At 28.1% G+C, this 19,129-nt stretch overlaps 1 protein-coding gene across 1 annotated transcript; it reads right to left on the reverse strand.

The window, feature by feature from the left end:
• Positions 1-138: 138 nt before the first annotated feature.
• Positions 139-732, reverse strand: LOC111040586. The gene has a single exon (XM_022324519.1). It carries the CDS (start codon positions 730-732, stop codon positions 139-141), a length of 594 nt encoding a protein of 197 aa, XP_022180211.1.
• Positions 733-19,129: the final 18,397 nt, after the last annotated feature.

Consider the following 19,129-nt stretch of genomic DNA (forward strand, 5'->3'; position numbering starts at 1 on the left):
CCCAAGTGCTTTCAGGGAGGCTACGTGTGAACAGATATGACAGTTTAACCGTTGTAGCTCGGAAACACTAGCCCCTTTCACGGGTGAGCTGTCAAGTATCGCTCGGATATGGGATTGTACAACTAAGCCCTTATTGCCTTATTGCCGCTTAAGTCGTTCTACCACTGTATCATAATTGGCTTCTGTAATAGGTATATCTCTTATCATATCCAGTGCTTGACCACATAAACTGGTACGTAGATAATGAAACTTTTGAGTAGGTGAGTAGCTATCGTCATTGTGTACTAGTGCGCTAAAACAATCAAAAAATGATGCCCATTCCTGTATGTCACCATTGAATGAAGGAAGAGATATAGGTGCTAGCCGTGCTCGACTCGATGTCCATGTTGTCCCATTAGATATGTTGTGTGCTATAGAACTACTATTACCCTTTTCCATGTTCGCTAGCTCTTGAATTTGAGACCTTATGTTAAGATATTCAATTTCAAAGCTGTTACGTTCTTCCTCTTCTTGCTCAAACTCTTCTGTGTTCAACTCAATCTGGGATTGAACTTCATCAAATTTTTTGTTTATTTGAGGAAGTTCATCTTGTCTAAATTCTATTAAAGAAATAGGTTGGTCTCTCAGGTTAAAATCTCTAATGAAACTACGAATTCTTGTGAGGGACCCTTTTATTACTCCACGTCTTCTTTTTAAAATGGTTATTTCTTTTCGTAAACCTTCGAGCTCCATGTCCGCCTTGTACTTTAAATAGATTTACTAAAACGATATTCTAAATATTTATCAATTTAAAAAATGCCTATCAAAACGATATTATCAATTTCTATTTAAATAATAATATTATACAGCTCAATATAACAATACCTATTACCTACTATTCTAATATTACATTATATTTAAACGGAGCCTATAACAATGTTTCGCTTGGTATACGATAAATCACGATATTACCTAATAGTGTCTCAGATAATATATTTATATATTGATTACGGATCGTAACGCCTTAATACTCCCTTTCGCGTACACTTTGCAGAACCTTTCCAAAGTTCCTTGCAGTTCTGGTCGGTATTTATAGGTCGTAACGATCACGTCGAGGTCACCAAAATGTTGGGGCCAGATGCATAAAATAATATTATGCGCTTCCGGACGCGGTTCCTTTGATTGTAGCGGCGCGTGCAGCTTGTGTGTGTGTGTGTTTCGATAGTTGTTGTCAATTCTTAGAATAGCGACTCGTGTCCATGATTTCTAATCGTGCACCTGTCCAGTGATTTATTACACAGATAGGGGCAGATAGTACATATTCTATACTACATTGTTATAATATTTATGTCAATTATATATACGGAGTTTAACACCGTAATAACATTATGAAAGGTTAATATATTCTATATTACATTGTTAATAACAATTTGTTATAATATTATATTATATATGCGGAGATGCCAAGGCCCGCAACATTTATTTGATCTAGTGTTGTGATGACATTTATTTGCATGTGTCAGTGTACTATATTATATTTTAAATCTTATAAAAAGGTTTGCTAAAAATTCGTTTGGATAACTATCACATGGATGAGTAAAAAAAATATGACTGGTCATTTTATCTTTTAATTTCTGCCTACATGTTCTTCTAGCATACATTTTTTTAAAAATGTATTGAGAAGTTTGTCCAATTGAAAAATGTAGTGAAAAAAATCAGAACCTGGAACTATTAAACTACCAAATAATGAATCTGAGTCCACAGCGAGTGATTTAAAGTATATGAAAAGAATATTATCCTTGAGGTTTAATGACGAATGTGCATATTCAAAGCATTTTTCACAACTATGATACTTTAAGCATTTACTCATCAAAAAGCCACACATGTATGTAAAAGCATTTTTCTCTGGCAGCTCTACATTTTTATGTGTTGTGTTTTCAACAAGCAATGTTGGGACATTTTATTATGGGACTATTTCCAGTTATTAATATATTTACCTTTGATAGGGAAGCTTCATCCAAATTTGTTAACACACTATCTGTTGGGGCCAGATGCATAAAATAATATTATGCGCTTCCGGACACCGACTTAAATAATTTAATCGGATTAATATTATGTTTAACAGCCGTTGGAAATTGTGCGTGTATATTATATTACTTACCTGAGCTATTTCTTCACTAAAAATGATAACACATATTTTGATTGGATAATAATGTTATGCCCTCTATATTTTACAATAACAATAATAATAGTAATAAATTATATAAAGAATAATTACGAAAATTAATATGATACAATATATAACAATATGTGTTTCTTTAGCCCGTCCGGCTTAAAAATGTACAACAGTATAAAAATAGTACCTAATTAATAATTATATATTATATATATGTACAATATTGCGTACCGTATTTGTGACTGTTTGAGTCTAGTAAAATATAAAAACTAAGTGCGTGTAGCCCATACGACTAACTACGCCTACGATATTAATATTTTGGCTATTTGAACCGTGTACATAAGTATAATAATTAAACGGTAGCTTAACCCTTACGGCCACTCCGTATACAATAATAAAAATAAACAATACATAGTTTGATTTACTTTTAGCCCTTCCGACTAACCAATATGTAATAATTAATAATTGCTGACTAGCATGCGTTAATACTTAATATAATAATAATTATCAGGTACTTACAAATTGTTGGTGCGTAAAACTGGCTAGCCGCTACCTGTACCTGTATAATTCACTAACACACAAATATAATAATAATAATACAAAAAAGAATACAATAATATCGACAGTATATTATATTTCCTCTATCGTGAAGGTGTTGACGTGAAATGACTAAATGAATATCTTGAGTAGGTATTTGGATGACACCGCCTATTTGAGCCTGATCATCATGTTATGTTTAACGTTGACAATGGTGCATAATTATACTTTTGAGTCGACAACTGTTCGCGTAAGACTATAACGACGGACTAACTCTTGGGCGGCTATACCATTTAGTATCGCGATTTGTCGCATCCTTGATATCGCGTTTAACTTATGTTATATAATAATTAACATACAGTTAAACCAGTAATAAAATAATAATAATAAGACTGTTTATAAATTATAATGTACAATATGCATATGATTGTGTGACCGTTGCCCGCGAACTCATTATATCACACACATATATATATATTTATGTTTATGCTGGCGTAAACACTATCTAAATCATCGATGCAATTAGCATTTTCCAAATGTTGAAAATAGTTGAGACAAAAAAGCTTTTTAAATATTCTTTGAAATTGAATTGGAGTAGGATTTATACTGTTACCATTTTGAGTTCGTGTTATGCCAAAAAAGTTTTCCTGACAACCTTGGTTTAGTCTGTTTGCAAAAATTGTCTGAACTTTATAGTTCTCATTTGATAAATTTGAATGGAGTCGAAGTAAGCCTGCAATTGAAACTAACCAGTCATGGAACATTTTTATATTACATCTTAATAATAGTATCTTATTTATTAGTCATTGTATTAAATTTTAAAATTTGTAAATTGGTGAATTATCCAGACATTTTGTTAAAAAATTCAGTTTGAAAACTTAAATTTTTGAATGGCGAATCAATGATTTGACAAGATAAATTTCTGGTTGTTCATTAGAAGATGAACGAGAATTAAATAAATCAAACAACTTATCCATTGAATCGATAAAATCTATAGTACCGTGTGCTGTTGTTGGTAATCTTCCTTAAGACATTAATCTTTCTAAACTGTGTGACTCATTAAATGACAAGCATATTTCACTCGCATTTTTTGAAATGAGTTAGGATTTAAGTGAATTTCAGTTAATTTTGGAGCAAGGCGCAAAGTGGAATTTAGGTCAAACAAGGTTTAAAGATGATCTTTTTCTGCTACTTTATCACTAGATTGAAATTTATTTAAGAAAAAATTATTTCTTGTAGTTTTTAACAAGTGTTGGAGGCCAAACATAAAAATAATCTCTTTAGTACAAACGTTGAAGTATGGTTTACTAGAAGATATACCTAATGATGTTGCAAAACGTTTAAAGTTGGAACCAAGGTCTGAAATTAAAAAGTTTAACATTAAATGAAATTGATTCTCATCTTTTAATACAGTTAAAAATTATATTTTTCAAATCATCACCGACACAGCTAGTGCTAACAAAATATAATGCTAATGGTTGTTTCCATGAGTCATTTAAACCTCTGATCATTACCACCATGACGGATTTAGTTAATTCATCAGTTTTGATAAATCCAGTATCATGAATGCCATGAATTACATCTTTTTTATATGATAGTATACAAAAGACTTTAGTGACATTTCATCAATGCACATAACACATTGTTTTGATTCATTAGACATATTCTTTAATTTTAACTTCAAAACTTCAAATACAAAGTTGTTGAACCTGCGTTGATCACCCAGCGCTCACTGACGCTTTGCAGCGTTCGAATATTAGGAAGGCACCAAGTTGATATTAAAAATCCATAAACTTTTGGTCCAAAGAACCATATTGTCAAAACAAATCGCTTAAATTCAATAGTATATCTACGACCTTTACTTTTAAAATGTATTAATTTTGACTTTAATTTAAGAAAAGTTGACATTTCCGGACTTAAAAACTTATCACACATCAAATAAAAATTAGATAAATTAAGAGCATCAGGATAATTCTTTTCTAATTTTTAAACTCTGTAGATTTTCATATTTTTCTTTTTGGATTGTTAGTTGCTCTTTCAATTTAATTTTTCTTGGCGTGTACCTTGATAATGTCTTATGTGTTTACGTTGAGCAACTTGAAGAAAAAGATTGTGGAAGTTGATCATCTAATTATTAATCATTAAATATCAATAAATATATATTTGTTTCTAAAGTGAACCAAAGTAAATTATTTTTCTTACCAGTTATTGGTGAAGTACATGCTGGTCTGCTGATTCCAGATATATCTCTAATTTCTAAACTGGAGTCTGTGTGTCCAAGTATTGGCGAGGAACAGACCGCTAGGTATACCAACACTACATACTGTACCTGGCAAGTCGAAAACGTTTTCCTGAGCAATATTTTGTGATGCAGACGTTTCAAAAATGTTTGTACCTATTAAATATAAATTAAAACTAAATTATTGAATTCAATTTTAATTTTAATAAAATACTAATAAAATAGTTACTTGAGGTATCTTTTTGATAAGATTTAGTAGATGTTGCAGTCCAACTAAATATACTTGGTATGACATCGTTATGGATATCACCAGAAGATAAGTAGCAATTTGGTTCAAAATGAGTGGAACATAACCTTTGAGATTTGTTACATTTGCCATATTCATCACCAACCAAGTCAAAACGATGACACAATGATGCCCATTTATTACATCTAATTATATGTTTATGGTTTTATACATCGTTAAGATAAATTTTTGGCACCAAAACAAAATACATTTTTCATTTTAATAGTTAAAAGTAAAAAAAGTAGGTAGGTAGTATAATTTACTTACAAATCAACATTTTTCGGAAATCTGTGTTAAAAAATGTTTTTTGTTTTGTTCTGAACATGTGTACACAACTACTGAAAATGTTAAATAGGCATGACCAGAAACTCCTTATAGGAATCACAAAATATTCTTTGTAGAAACCATCAAAGATGCCTAATTGAAATGAAGAATTAACAATATTTTTTACACTTATTGCTCCTTTTTCTTCTTACTACCTACTTACTGACTTACCTTTCATACTCTTTTCTTTTATGTCTTTAATGAATTAATATAACGACTACCTATAATTTTAATAATAATTTATTTTTAATCATCTTCATGTAAGCTGTTTAATATTTATCAATACAAACTTTTTATCATGGTCTCTTATAGAGTAGTACTGCATTTTTGGCTTTTGCATATAAATTATTATTAAATAAATAAAAATGTCTATAGTTTATTTCATAATTTTGATAAATACTTCTATTTATTATACAAGTTTTTTAATATAATTTACTGTATTCAATGACTTATATTGCCTAAAACAATTTAGGAAAAAGTAATTAAAAACAAAATATATTTAAAACAAAAAACAGTAACATTAATTTTATTATATTATATCTTATTCGTTATCATTGGGAGTTGAGTTGACTCCAATTAATTGACTTTCAAAAGTCTTTTTGTTCATTTACTTAAGCGTTGAGTACAATGTCTTAACCAGCTATCAGTTTGCTTTCTTATAAGATCATGTGAGCAGTTTGGACATTTTTTATGACAAAATTTGAAAATTCATTGGTAAAATCCCAATTGGTTTGTTCAAAAATGTCCACTTCACCTAACATTTTTTTCACTTTTGGGAAGTATAGAAATTTTCCAGATTTGACATCGTTAATAAACATATCTATTTTAATTTCAAAACCTTTTATTAATCCAAACATGACTTCAATTGTTTTCCCGCGTCCTTGTAACTTTTTATTCAAAGTGTTCAAATGTAATGTTAGATCTGTGAAAAACATCAATTTTACAAACAACTCTGTATTATAAAGTTCTTTAAATTCAGTCTTATTATCATGTAAAAATATGCGAATTTCGTCCAAACAATTTACAAATCGTTCTAATGATATAGCCCTGCTTAGCCAGCGTACATTATTGCACAATAAAAGATTATCATATTCACAGTTAACATCATTTAAAATTTTTTAAATTGTCTTTTATGCATATCACGAGCAACTATAAAATTAATAATTTTATTAACTTGTTCTGACAATTCTTTTAAATCACTTGTGCCGACTTCGGAACACAACATTTGCTGGTGTATGATGCAGTGAAATTCAATTATTGGATGTCCAACATACTTTTCAAATAACTTAACAAAACCTATTGATGCTCCAGTCATATTGGATGCTCCATCCGTCGTAACAGTAAAAATTTTTTTTAAATTTATGTTGAGTTTTTTAAATTCATTGACAACAATATCACAAACATCTGTACTTCTTGTTCTTTCTGGTATATTAGCTAATTTTAAAAGTTCCTCACGCACTTCATTCCCGTTTAAAAAACGTGCGAAAATTGCTAATCTAGCAGATGACTTTATATCTGCTGTTTCGTCCAAACAAATTGAGAAGAAATCACAACTATTAATATCAGACTGAAGTTGATCAGAAATATTGACGGTCATTTTTAAAATTCTTTCTTTAACAGTATTTCTACTTAGTTGTAATTCTTGAATTCTTTGAAGTATTTTATCTTTATTATTAAAATCTTGGAGTAAACTAGGGGCAGCTTTTAACATGACCGTTTTTAAAAACTCGCCCTCACAAAATGGTTTTGAGTGTTTGACAATTAAATAAGAAATTTCAAAACTTGCTTCAGTGACATTATTAGAAGTTTTTACGAATTTACATAACAAATTAGATTGGTTTTCAATTACCTTCAAGCGTTGAGAAATAACTTCTTTCCTTTCAGTAATATTTAACTCTGAAATTTCTTTATGGTTTGTTTCAAAATGTCGTTTGATAGAAGATGTCCGAGATACAATAACTTCAGAGCACAGACCACATCGACTTTTATCTCCATATTTAATAAAGCCATATTCAATTGTCCACGATAGTAAAAAATTTCGAACATCCTGTAATTTTTGTTTTTTTGCATGTGACATTTTAAATAAAAATTAATATAATAACGTAAAATTCGAACACGGTGTATTCTCTCAATACACGAACGAGAACTGATAACCTATATACGAGTAATATTAACTTGTCCACACACTTCTAGTAATCTAGTGTCCCACTTTATTACAACATATAAATTATTATTTATTCGTATGGCTTAACAAATCATTTACAGCAAAATTAACAATAAAATAATAAAAATAAAATATAAGCATAAAGCATAATTTAACTAGATTTAGATTAGAAAGGTTAAGGTTTTATAAATATATATAATATAATATGACATAACAATGCGTTACAGTTTACAGGTTACAGGTGTACGTCCAGTTCCCTTATCCACTTTACTGCTTCCGGTGTTATCGCGTGGATTCCTTCGATGCCCTGGTTGAATTTCCTTATCTGGCATTCCATTATTATGTGATTTATGGTTTGTCTATCGTTGCCGCAATCGCATGCTGGGCTGTCTTGGAGTCGCCATTTAAACATCATATCAGCGCAACGGCCATGACCTGTTCGAAGACGATTTAGTACAGACCATTCATGTCTAGGCAGTTCCATACCCATAACTCCTTGATTGGGGTCCATCACCAGATTTTTGTTTTTGATTGGTAAAGTAGAGTTAGTCCATTCATCGCACCAGCACTTTTTGGTTTCAAATCCTGATCTTATTAGGTCTTTAGCTGTCTTCCAAGGCGGTTTCCTTGACTTTAGTCTGAGTGCCGGTATATCTTCTAATCTTTCGGCTAGCAGTGAGTTCCTCCTATCTTCGGCTTTTCTGATAGTATTAATAAGTTTCTGCTTTCTTCGTAGGTCTGGTGGAGCTATATTGGTTAGAACTGGTAGCCATTGTAACTGAGTGGACTTAACCGTGCCGCTAATCACTCTCATTACGCTATGCAATTGTGTGTCAACTTTTTTCACGTGTGCACTATTACACCACACTTGGGCACCGTATTCAGCTGCACTGTATGTTAGCGCCAGTGCTGCTGTCCGTAATGTTTTAGCGCTAGCACCCCATCCTGTACCGGCGAGTTTTTGAATTAAATTGACTCTAGATCGTACTTTCTTTCCAGTTTTGACAAGATGTTCTTTAAATGTGAGTGTACGATCCAGTGTTATTCCCAAGTATTTCGGCGTGAAGTTGTGCTTTAATTGTACTCCTTGGAATGTCACTTTCAACTCTTCTCTAGCCTTTTTGTTGTTTAGGTGAAAAGCACATACTTCAGTCTTGGTAGGGTTTGGTTTTAAATATAAATTATATTTTATAATAATAAAGATGAGATATCTGAGCCGTCAAAGTTCTGTACTAAATACCATTAAATAAAAAAAAGATAAGATAACAATACGTCGTTGTGAAATATATATTATTAATATAAATATATATGGACAAATGAAAGTTTTTCGAGAGCCATCGAAAATCTCACGCGTGCCACCTATTTGCCATCCCTGGTTTAGGTACTTCTGGACCACCCCCTGTTCTTGAAAGAGCTTGTTTGTGGGCAGTTATTTCTAATTTTCTTTTAGTTTTAATATTTTTCCAGCATTTTTTAACTTGAACTAATGTTCTCTATAACATACAAAAAATAAAACACACATATATATATAACACCAAATATTGAAAAAAATCCTAACTTTGGTCTTAGATTAATTTGAACAAATATTTTTTATAAAATCGGGACATTGATAGCAAACTAGTACATAGTAATATGTACCATTAATACACTCATGTATATAAATGTTATTTTGAATACAAATATAGATTTACCATTGTACATTATGATCAAGTGCTTCTTAAGAATGAACCACTTATTTTAACTCCTTCAATTAGATGAAACAAAACATAAGACAGTAAGAACAATTGCAAATGATGTATGTATCTAATCAAATTAATTCAAATTCAGGTTTAAACCAGACTTAAATTATTAATCTGGTTCCAATGTAGTATCCTCTTTTATTGAGTGTCCATCAAATATAATTTGGGCTCAGGTGCATAAAAATAAAATAGGTAGTTAAAATATGGCAGTGAATTATTCCATAAAAAGCAAAAAAGATATTTATTTAACTAACTGTGTAAGGACCAGAGTACTTAAAATATAATTGGCATTAATTTCTAAATGATTTACATTATTTATTTATTTTAGAATTTAGATTATAAAATGCATAATATATTATTTATAATTAATATAAACATTAATTTAAATAGATTAATATATATTGTACACACTTGAATTTATGGAGTCTGCGCCTATGTCTATGATAGTAAAATAGTTAAATAATTAAATAACATTTTACATTGTACATAATAATTTAATTGTACAATATAAGTTTTTATTGGAAATTTGAAATAAATACTCAATTGTACTTACTATTGGATGATTGCCCATTGAATTAAATTCTTGAGTAATTTTTTCCCATGCATTATTTTTTTCATGAATGCTGGTTGAATCAGTTTTTTTGTTTTCTACTATGAAATGCTTCTGAACCAATTCCGTTATTAATGTTTTTTTCTGTTGATGAGTAAGCTAATCTTTTCCCCATTATCACAGACAAAAATTATATAACAGTACCTACCACTAAGAAAATAATCAAATAAAAAAACAAATACTAATTAAGACTTAGCCGGCTAACTAGGTAGGCAGTAGGCACCTATGAAATATGAACTATGAATAGTATGAATTAGTTTAAAAAATTTTGATAACATAATAAAATAATTTGTGATAAGATACTGATAACTTATACTAACCATGTTACCAAACTTATGTTCAATAAGGAATACTTAATCATTTCTTATGCTTAATGCTTTTATAAGTTGTACTTTTATATTTTTATGAATACCTATTCATAAGTATTGCTTTTAAAAGTTAAAGATAAGAATAGTTTTAAGCATCGACTATGAATACGGCGCTTAGATTTTTTATTATTTTATATTCTTAAGTTGCATTAACCATTATCATAATTCTTCTCATAATTTTTGTTACTTTTGAATTTTCGAAGAAAATTATAATTAAGGATCTCACGATCTATACAATGGACTAAATGTGTTTATTTTACAATTACTTATTTTCTTCATGTCTTTATGGAGTGACCAGGAATTTTTTCTAAATTTTGTAAATGAACGACTACTTTTATTCATGTCATACCGCTAAATAGTGTAAATAATATAGAACAAAAGCATTTAGTATTCTAGATCTAGAATAAAATACAAATAAATAGTATTTTTAAAATAATTAAAAAACACTTGTCTTAAAGAATTTTAAACACCAAAAAATCATTTATACAAGTAAATTGTACAAGTATTCGAATACTTAACAAGGCTGTCTGTAATACAGTTAAAGAAATATGTGTAGGTAGAATAAATATAGGCCAAAGATGACCTCATCTGCACTTGAGTTCTAGATGTCTGAAAAATTACTTTTGTTTCTTCAAAATGTATTCGGCATAATTATGCCCCACTATACTTATAAAAGTGACTTACTTAAAAAATATCAAGACATTGTTTGAAAAAGGTAGTATAGGTATGTAGTAGTTAAGTTGTAAGAACCTAGCCCTTGTTTTACTTATATAAATATATTTTGAAAAAAGAGGTAAATAAATAGAAACCTTTATAACAGTATTACAGAAATAAGAAATAATCAAATATATAGGTAGTTCTTCATATTTTTTTTATCTTGAACTGTAGGTATGAGGATTCTATATTTTTACTCACAATACTCACAATAAGCATTGTCCAGAAAATATGTAAGCCCTCACAGCCATTATCAGGTATATTATTGATAAAATCGTTATTTTACTTTTAAATAAGAAATTCATAATATACGTTTAATGTTTTTAAATTATTCGATCATCGAAATTAGAACTAGAAAGTAGAAAGTCCATAATAAGTTCATAAATTGTATAGGTATATTAAATTATTATACAATGTCATTTTTCTTTTGACTATATACCAAAAAACCACTCTTAATGTTTAAGATCATTTTTTCTTCTAACGAACGTGTACAGAGTACACACCAAAGAAAACACAACATTATACAGGATGTGATAGCATATTATGTTATTTTATATTATTTCACCCAACAAAATTTTACCGTTAAGCATAATAATTATTATTAATAAGGAATGATAGCAAATTCAAGTTAACAGAAGGTATGTATGATATTGTTTAAGATTGTCCGCGGTCAAAAGTACCTATGTACATAGATGACAATTTACAAATTTTGCAGAATTAAAATATGTACAAAACAAAAGTGTTGCCTACGCTTCGATTACAAGGCGAAGGCACGTGACGAGGTTGTCTACCCAACGCAATAGTCGGCGTTAATGTTGACATAGGTCATATTTTCGTTACTCATTTAATAAATATTTGTTTTTCGTTTAATCGACAATATAAAATTAAAATTTTTTAATACACATAGTAAATATATAATGAATAATAGTATATATATATATATATATTTAGAATATTATAAATATTTAATTAATGTAGATTTTTTCAAGTGTATTTTTAAAAATAAATTTATATTAAATTTATCAAACAGATGTTTTTAAATAGAAATTATTAAATATCGAACAATTGTAATAATAATCTGTTGCAAATAACAATTTAACGTAAATAATATCACCAGTGCGATTAATAGAATAAAGTACGATATAAATTTTAAAAAAAATTTTTCCTGAAATTTTTTCATTGAACAATAATTTTATAATTTGGCAAACATTTTTGAGTTGACTTAATTATTGGTAATAATTGTTGTTAAATATTTTAATTTTTAAATAGCTATTAAAAAATCCACATACTACGGATATTTTAACAATGTTAAATTGGTTTGTTTTGTCTAACCTTTTTTTGTCTGTCCAAATACAATAATAATTTTCTGTGAAATGGTCTGAACAAATTGTACAACTTTTTATTTTTGGAAAGCTATAATTAATATAGTTGTTTATAATCCTTTGATTTTTACTCTGATCAACTCATAATTTACAACTGAAATTCATTATTAGTTATTTGATATTATCATACGAAAATCTCTATACAAGTTATATTAAATACGTTTCAAATGTATCAATACTTACTTGTTTAACCATGGGGTATAAATCTTTAAATCCATAGAGTAAAGGAAATTATTTGTAACTATATGCAATGATTTATCATTGAATTCATAACTAACATATATATTACAGTGACTTACTCAATGACGAATTACACATGACACCTACTGTGTACACCTTTTTTCTGTTTAAATCGACAGCAGATGAGGCTCTGTGTGAACAGTACTACCTTTCTGCTGCCATTGTTTATTAATGTTTACAATACACTAGCAGCTAGCTAATACGGATACATACTCAGCACCACTAGTGTATACACCTAACCTAACCCAATTTTTATGTTATAAATGTTATTTTCTTACAATAATAAGATAATTTTTTTAAAATAAAACTATGACCTTTAAGATTATAATAGACTAAAATTCACGATAAATATAATTATGTCTAATTGTGTTGAGGAAAAAAATAACAAAGAATTGGTATAGTAAAATAACTATAATTATTTATAATAAGTTACTTTCAATAAGAGTTAATTCAATTACCATTAACTACTTATAAAGTCATTTTGTTGAATTAACTTTTAATCGTAAGGTAAGTTACTCTACGTCTTTGCGACATTGGTAATGTCACTGAAGATAAGTCACAATTATATTTTAATGGACTCAAAACTTAACTACCTAAAAATTTAACTTACAATTTATCGTTTGTAGGAAATTTATGAGATGTTAATTTCGGATTTTTCTTACTGTTGTTTTTACAATTCCAAAAAGAACAACTCTTGTGTGAAGTCAGTTTTTAATGGTTGATATATAAAACAAAACACTTTAAATACAAAATATTTGGAGAAAAATAATTATAAACCGATATCAATAACAAAATATCGAAAGATTTATATAATACCATCTTTCCCACCACAATTAAAAGAAAAAAACACAAAAAAATATACATCATTTATTTATTTTTAGCTCAGATTTTTCGTTTAAATATTCAATTAATTATCTAGGTTATTTATTATTTAAAAAGAACGATTTCAGGGGGCTATGTTAACGTTTATTATCATTTACCGTCCCTCATTGTCATATAGAGTATTTGGTCATAATAAACGCTCTATCACCTTAGTTCTAGTTTTACAACACACATCCACTCACCCACACACACACACCCACACACACACCCACACTCACACACACACTCACACACACACTCTCACACTCTCCCCCCCCACACACACACATACACCAATTTATAGGTTACTGACACGTTTCGTCGTCGTCGTAAATACACGATAAACACGGTTTTGTAGGTAACCCTGTAACGTGCCGCTCAGACGATCTAACTTAACTTTATAGTTCTATCACCTTAGTTCTAGTTTAACAACCCACACACACACACACACCAATTTATAGGTTCCTGACACGTTTCGTCGGCGTCGTAAATACACGATAAACACGGTTGTTGTGTAGGTAACACTGTAACGTGCCGCTCAGACGATGTAACCTAGCTTTATAGCTGGTACTCCGAATGAGAGTGGCCATTTTTTTAAGCTCATTCGTTGTTTCTTCTACAGCGGGATTGTTCGTTTCATTAAGTTTGTGAAATAATCTAATTCGTCGACCCTACTAGTCACCATTCATCATCATGGAAAAGAGAGGGTACGTACTTGTTACAATAACGATTGCAAAACGAAGAACTGCTGGTTTTATCTTGTATTTTCTTCTGATTACCTAATTATAAAAAGTTAAGTTTACAGTTACAAATATTTAACACAATTTAAATTAGCATACAACTATATAACAATGATAATTATTTGTCTTACTTGTAATATTCAACAAACGACATAAATCAAGACTGGTGTACAAAACATTTTTTTGTTTAAAAACTTTATGACAATTCAGTAAACCTTCTACATATTATGTTAACATTCTGCTTTTATGTAATATCCCTTATTATATTCATGATGTGATACAAAAATTAAATCTTTATGTTTGTTTAAATATACTACCAAAGCTAAGTTATAAATAATCTTAAATTTCTTCACATTAAGTTTTTCATAAATTAAAATGAAGCAAGTATGCCTTGAAAGATTTAATAAATATTTAATAATAACATTTATAGTAACATTCATCCTAGAAATTAAATAATTATATGTTCCTCCCTAAATGGATTTACTTTTATAGAAGATTGATTGCATTAAAACTAAATAAATACATAACTCTTTTATAATTCATATCCAATATATCTATAGCTTCATTAAAAAAATATACAGGAAAATGTAATAAAATACTATAAAATAAAATTTATGATCAATTAATGCTAAAAACCATGCATTTTAAATTCACTATTGTATAGTTCTGAATTCTTGCTTGGTTTGCTATAGATTAAAACCATATAGAATAATTCCTACAACTTCTGAACTCTACTTATTAATGTTATTTTTACATTTACTTTGTTTACCTGTGATCTCACTAATAACACTCCAAACTTGTTTAGTGTCAGATTTAGAGTGTTTAAATTTATTTTGGGAGTATATTTGTTTTGATTTTTTAATCAAAAATTTTAGGTTTAGCTTGGAAAATAATATTTCTCTACTTCTTATAGAAATAATAATGTGAGCTGTGATTTACGCTTTTAAATTTAGTATTTTTTTTTGCTTGTCTTTATCTAAAGAGAGAAAAAATGGTTAATAAATTACTTTATTTTGTGATTAAAGATGGCAACCATCATTTCTAAATTAGAGGAATCTAAACAAGAATCTCACTTTTCTGTTTTAATTAATAAGTTAGAGTGATTTATATTTATTTTACTAATAGTAGAGTTATTAGATAATATATTATAATCATAATAATTATTTGGGATTGGTAGTACTATAGGCTATAGCTGTTACACAATGATCCGTTTAACACATCTCAATATAAATTGAGTAATTTTATTTATATTGTCGTTCTTAATGAATATGTGATCAATAGATGCTTACAATTGACTCTGTATAGTAATGATACATGGAATAAACCTCTTAAAAGCCATGCTATTTAAATAATAATAATAATTTATGTGTTAATGTTTCATCATATTAATACATAAACAGATAATACTTATTTTAGTTTTATTCAATTGTGATAAAAATAATTTTAAATCATTGATAAATGGATTCACATAATCATGGGGAGGTCTATAAACACAAATTGGAGAGAACAATACATTATTTATCATAAGAGCTAGATGTACTGAACTGCAATTTTTTATTACCGGTTTTTAAATTGTTATTATGTTTAAGGATTCTCTAATTAATATAGTGATGCCTTCACATTTATGAAATATTCCTAATGAGTTAATGGTGATTGGTTTTATAGCCACTTAATTAAAAGTAAAAATCATTTAGAAGCTAGGTTTCATATAGTACAATGACACTGAAATAATTATTTACTGGGCCTAGTAAGGCTATTGTTAAAATGAGCCTTAATACTATTAATATTAATTTGGTAAATCGGAAAAGCTATTATTAAATAACGGTACCTATATGTAAAACAGAATAAAAATAATTAGAATTATTATTGATGTTTAATAGGTTACCCAAATTGAAAATATTATTATGAATTTTGTTGTTAAATAACAACATGAGAACACCTCATTTTCCAGAAAATAAATGAACCGAACGTTAGTAAACTATAAACTAAATTTAACAGAAAAATAAAACTATAAAAAGTAAAATTATAGAAGATATAATAACTCTAAATGAACGTTCTAGAATTTTTTTTTATTGAAAATAAAATAAACATAAAATATGCATACAGAATTTTAATCCCAAAGAGTTGAAAGCCCAAAACTAAAATTACAGAATGTAGTACAGAAAGTGATTTTGTGGACCATTATTTTACAGAAACTTTAAATTTTGAAATCACCTAATTAGCCCATATGTTTAGGCATGAAAAGGGGGCGGGCTTAAGGGTTAAGCCCCCCCCCCCCAATTATTACCAAACATTTTTTTAAGTTTCTTCAATAATATTATAGTAAGGTTTCACCCCACTCCCCAAATTTCAAATACTATTTGTACCTATGCCTTTATGGATATATTAGACCCTTGACTAATTCTTGGCGTTATCCTTTTTATTTATTTCATATGCCCATACAATATCACAATATTAATAACGACATTAAAATCTTAACAATTTATCTCGTCTAGATTATGTTAGCTATAATAATGTATAAATGTAAATATAATTCAATTAAAATTTTATTTGATTATAATAGTGTCTGTATAGTGTATACTAACGTTAAAAAAAGTGGAATGAGGTAAACATTAAATTATTAAAATATATATTATTTTAGTTACAAATTTGTTTTTAATTTTTCATATTATATTTGAAAGTTAAATAAGTGATATGGGTAACATAATAATAATGCACTAGTCATTATAGTTAAAGCCTACATTCAGTATTGGAATTTTTTTTAAAAATTGTCTTTATTTAGAGCATTTGATAAATCTCTTTCAATAGGCTGTAATAGACAACTTAAAACAGCGTTGCTTAAACTTTTTTATCTGTGGAAACCTTTTTATGCTCACTTTGACAATGAGTTATTACAGCCCGACATTTAAAACCACTACTTGATTTCAATATTTTTATTGCATCATTTTTAAGGATTATTTTCAATCACAGTATAATAATGTGTTAAAATTTTGAAAAAAGCACAAGTTTTGCAGAACACTGAAGTGACCTCCACGAAACACAGTTTAAGAAACGCTGACTTAGAGTAACGATTTGGTAATTTAAGTTAACATTAAATTAGTATTTATTCCACGCATTGCTGAAACTATTTACTGTGCTTTCATTAGTTGCAGAATTTATTGCAACACTGAAAGCGATAAATGTAGCATTTTAAATACATTTGGAAAATCTGATTTTTGAATAATACTCTTTAGCTGCTTTAAATTTCTCTGATGGTTATTAAATGATAATAAAATTAAATGATTAACAATTGATTATCTATTATCTATAATTATTTTTTTGATTTTAGTTTGGTTTGATTTATTTTAATTTATTTTAATTAATTTTAATGAAGCCTGAACACTTAAGAAAACCAAATTGTATTAATTTATTATTATAATGAAAATAATAATGACGTTGACTAGAATATGGACTGTCAGACACAAATACACAACCGTTGTAATTATGAAGATCCATGATAAATGATAATATAAAATCTGATTCTGTTTTTAGCAAAAGAATCCTATAAGCGGTCAATAGGCTCAACGATTATCTTTATCGCCATTTAGGTATTTATTAATGTAAACATAAAATTGTGAGTCTATTCTTCTGGGTGAACACTAATTTTGTGTTTACTTAATTGGCGAAAACAAACTCATCACATACAAACGATGTTAGGAACAGATAACAAAAAAATTATCAGATTAAGATAAAGATATTATCTAAATGTTATCTAAGATACAGATAAAATATAAAGAAATCAAATTCATCTAACAAAAATACATGAATTAAAAATATTTTATCTAGATAAATTACAGATGATTATAAAAAATAAAATTAAAATAACTAATTTAAAAAATATGTATGTACTGTCGGGTAAGTACTTACATGCCTGTATAATAATATTTACTTATGTCAATATTTAGGAGTATTGTATATACGAAATGTTTATTTTATTTTTATAAATGTGCATATAAGAATTGGTTACATTTAGTTCATAATAAACAGATTTATATTATAAAATATAAAACCTGAAATATATTAAAAGCGTCTCACATATTTGCTTGTCAGACTTATCAAGGCTGTTTAATAAACAAAAAGTCTAGTAGTTATAGTCTAAGTAATAAAAAATCAATAAATTAGATTTTAGAATTTTTAGTCTAGAAAAATCTAATTTGAATTAAAAATTCAAGTTAAAAAAAAAGGACAGGTTGAATAAAAAAGCAATGTAGAGTAAAAAATCTAACATTTAATTGTTACATTTAGGGCTGGGATTTCGATGCACTTTGCATTGTTTTTCAAAGCTTACTGTGCAAGCTCGTCTTGTCACAATTTTGTTTTATGTACATTTGAATGAGAATAAAAAAGTTTATTTTGCATTTTTTAGGTTTTAGGTCATTTTTTTAATTTTTTAAGGCATTTTAGAGTTTTTAGAAACCAAGTGTATGAATTTGAAATTGTATTTTAAGATTTTGAGATTTTTACACTAACATGGATTTTAAATAAAAATAACAGATTATAAGTAGGTACTCGTAATTCGTATTATATTATCGGACAATCAACTTTTTTTTTAGATTTATACTAAAACTATGTATTTACAGTTTACACTTGTAATAGATTTTTATAATGCATTTTTTAAAACTTTTTATTGGAATTCATATTAAAATTATTATTAAAAATAAAAAAATTTGTAGATCATAAAAGCATTTTTTTAGGGAATTTTTCGGGTTTTTTAGGGCATTATTTAAAGTT

This window comes from Myzus persicae, unplaced genomic scaffold, assembly GCF_001856785.1.
Source record: "Myzus persicae strain clone G006 unplaced genomic scaffold, MPER_G0061.0, whole genome shotgun sequence".
NCBI lineage: Eukaryota > Metazoa > Arthropoda > Insecta > Hemiptera > Aphididae > Myzus > Myzus persicae.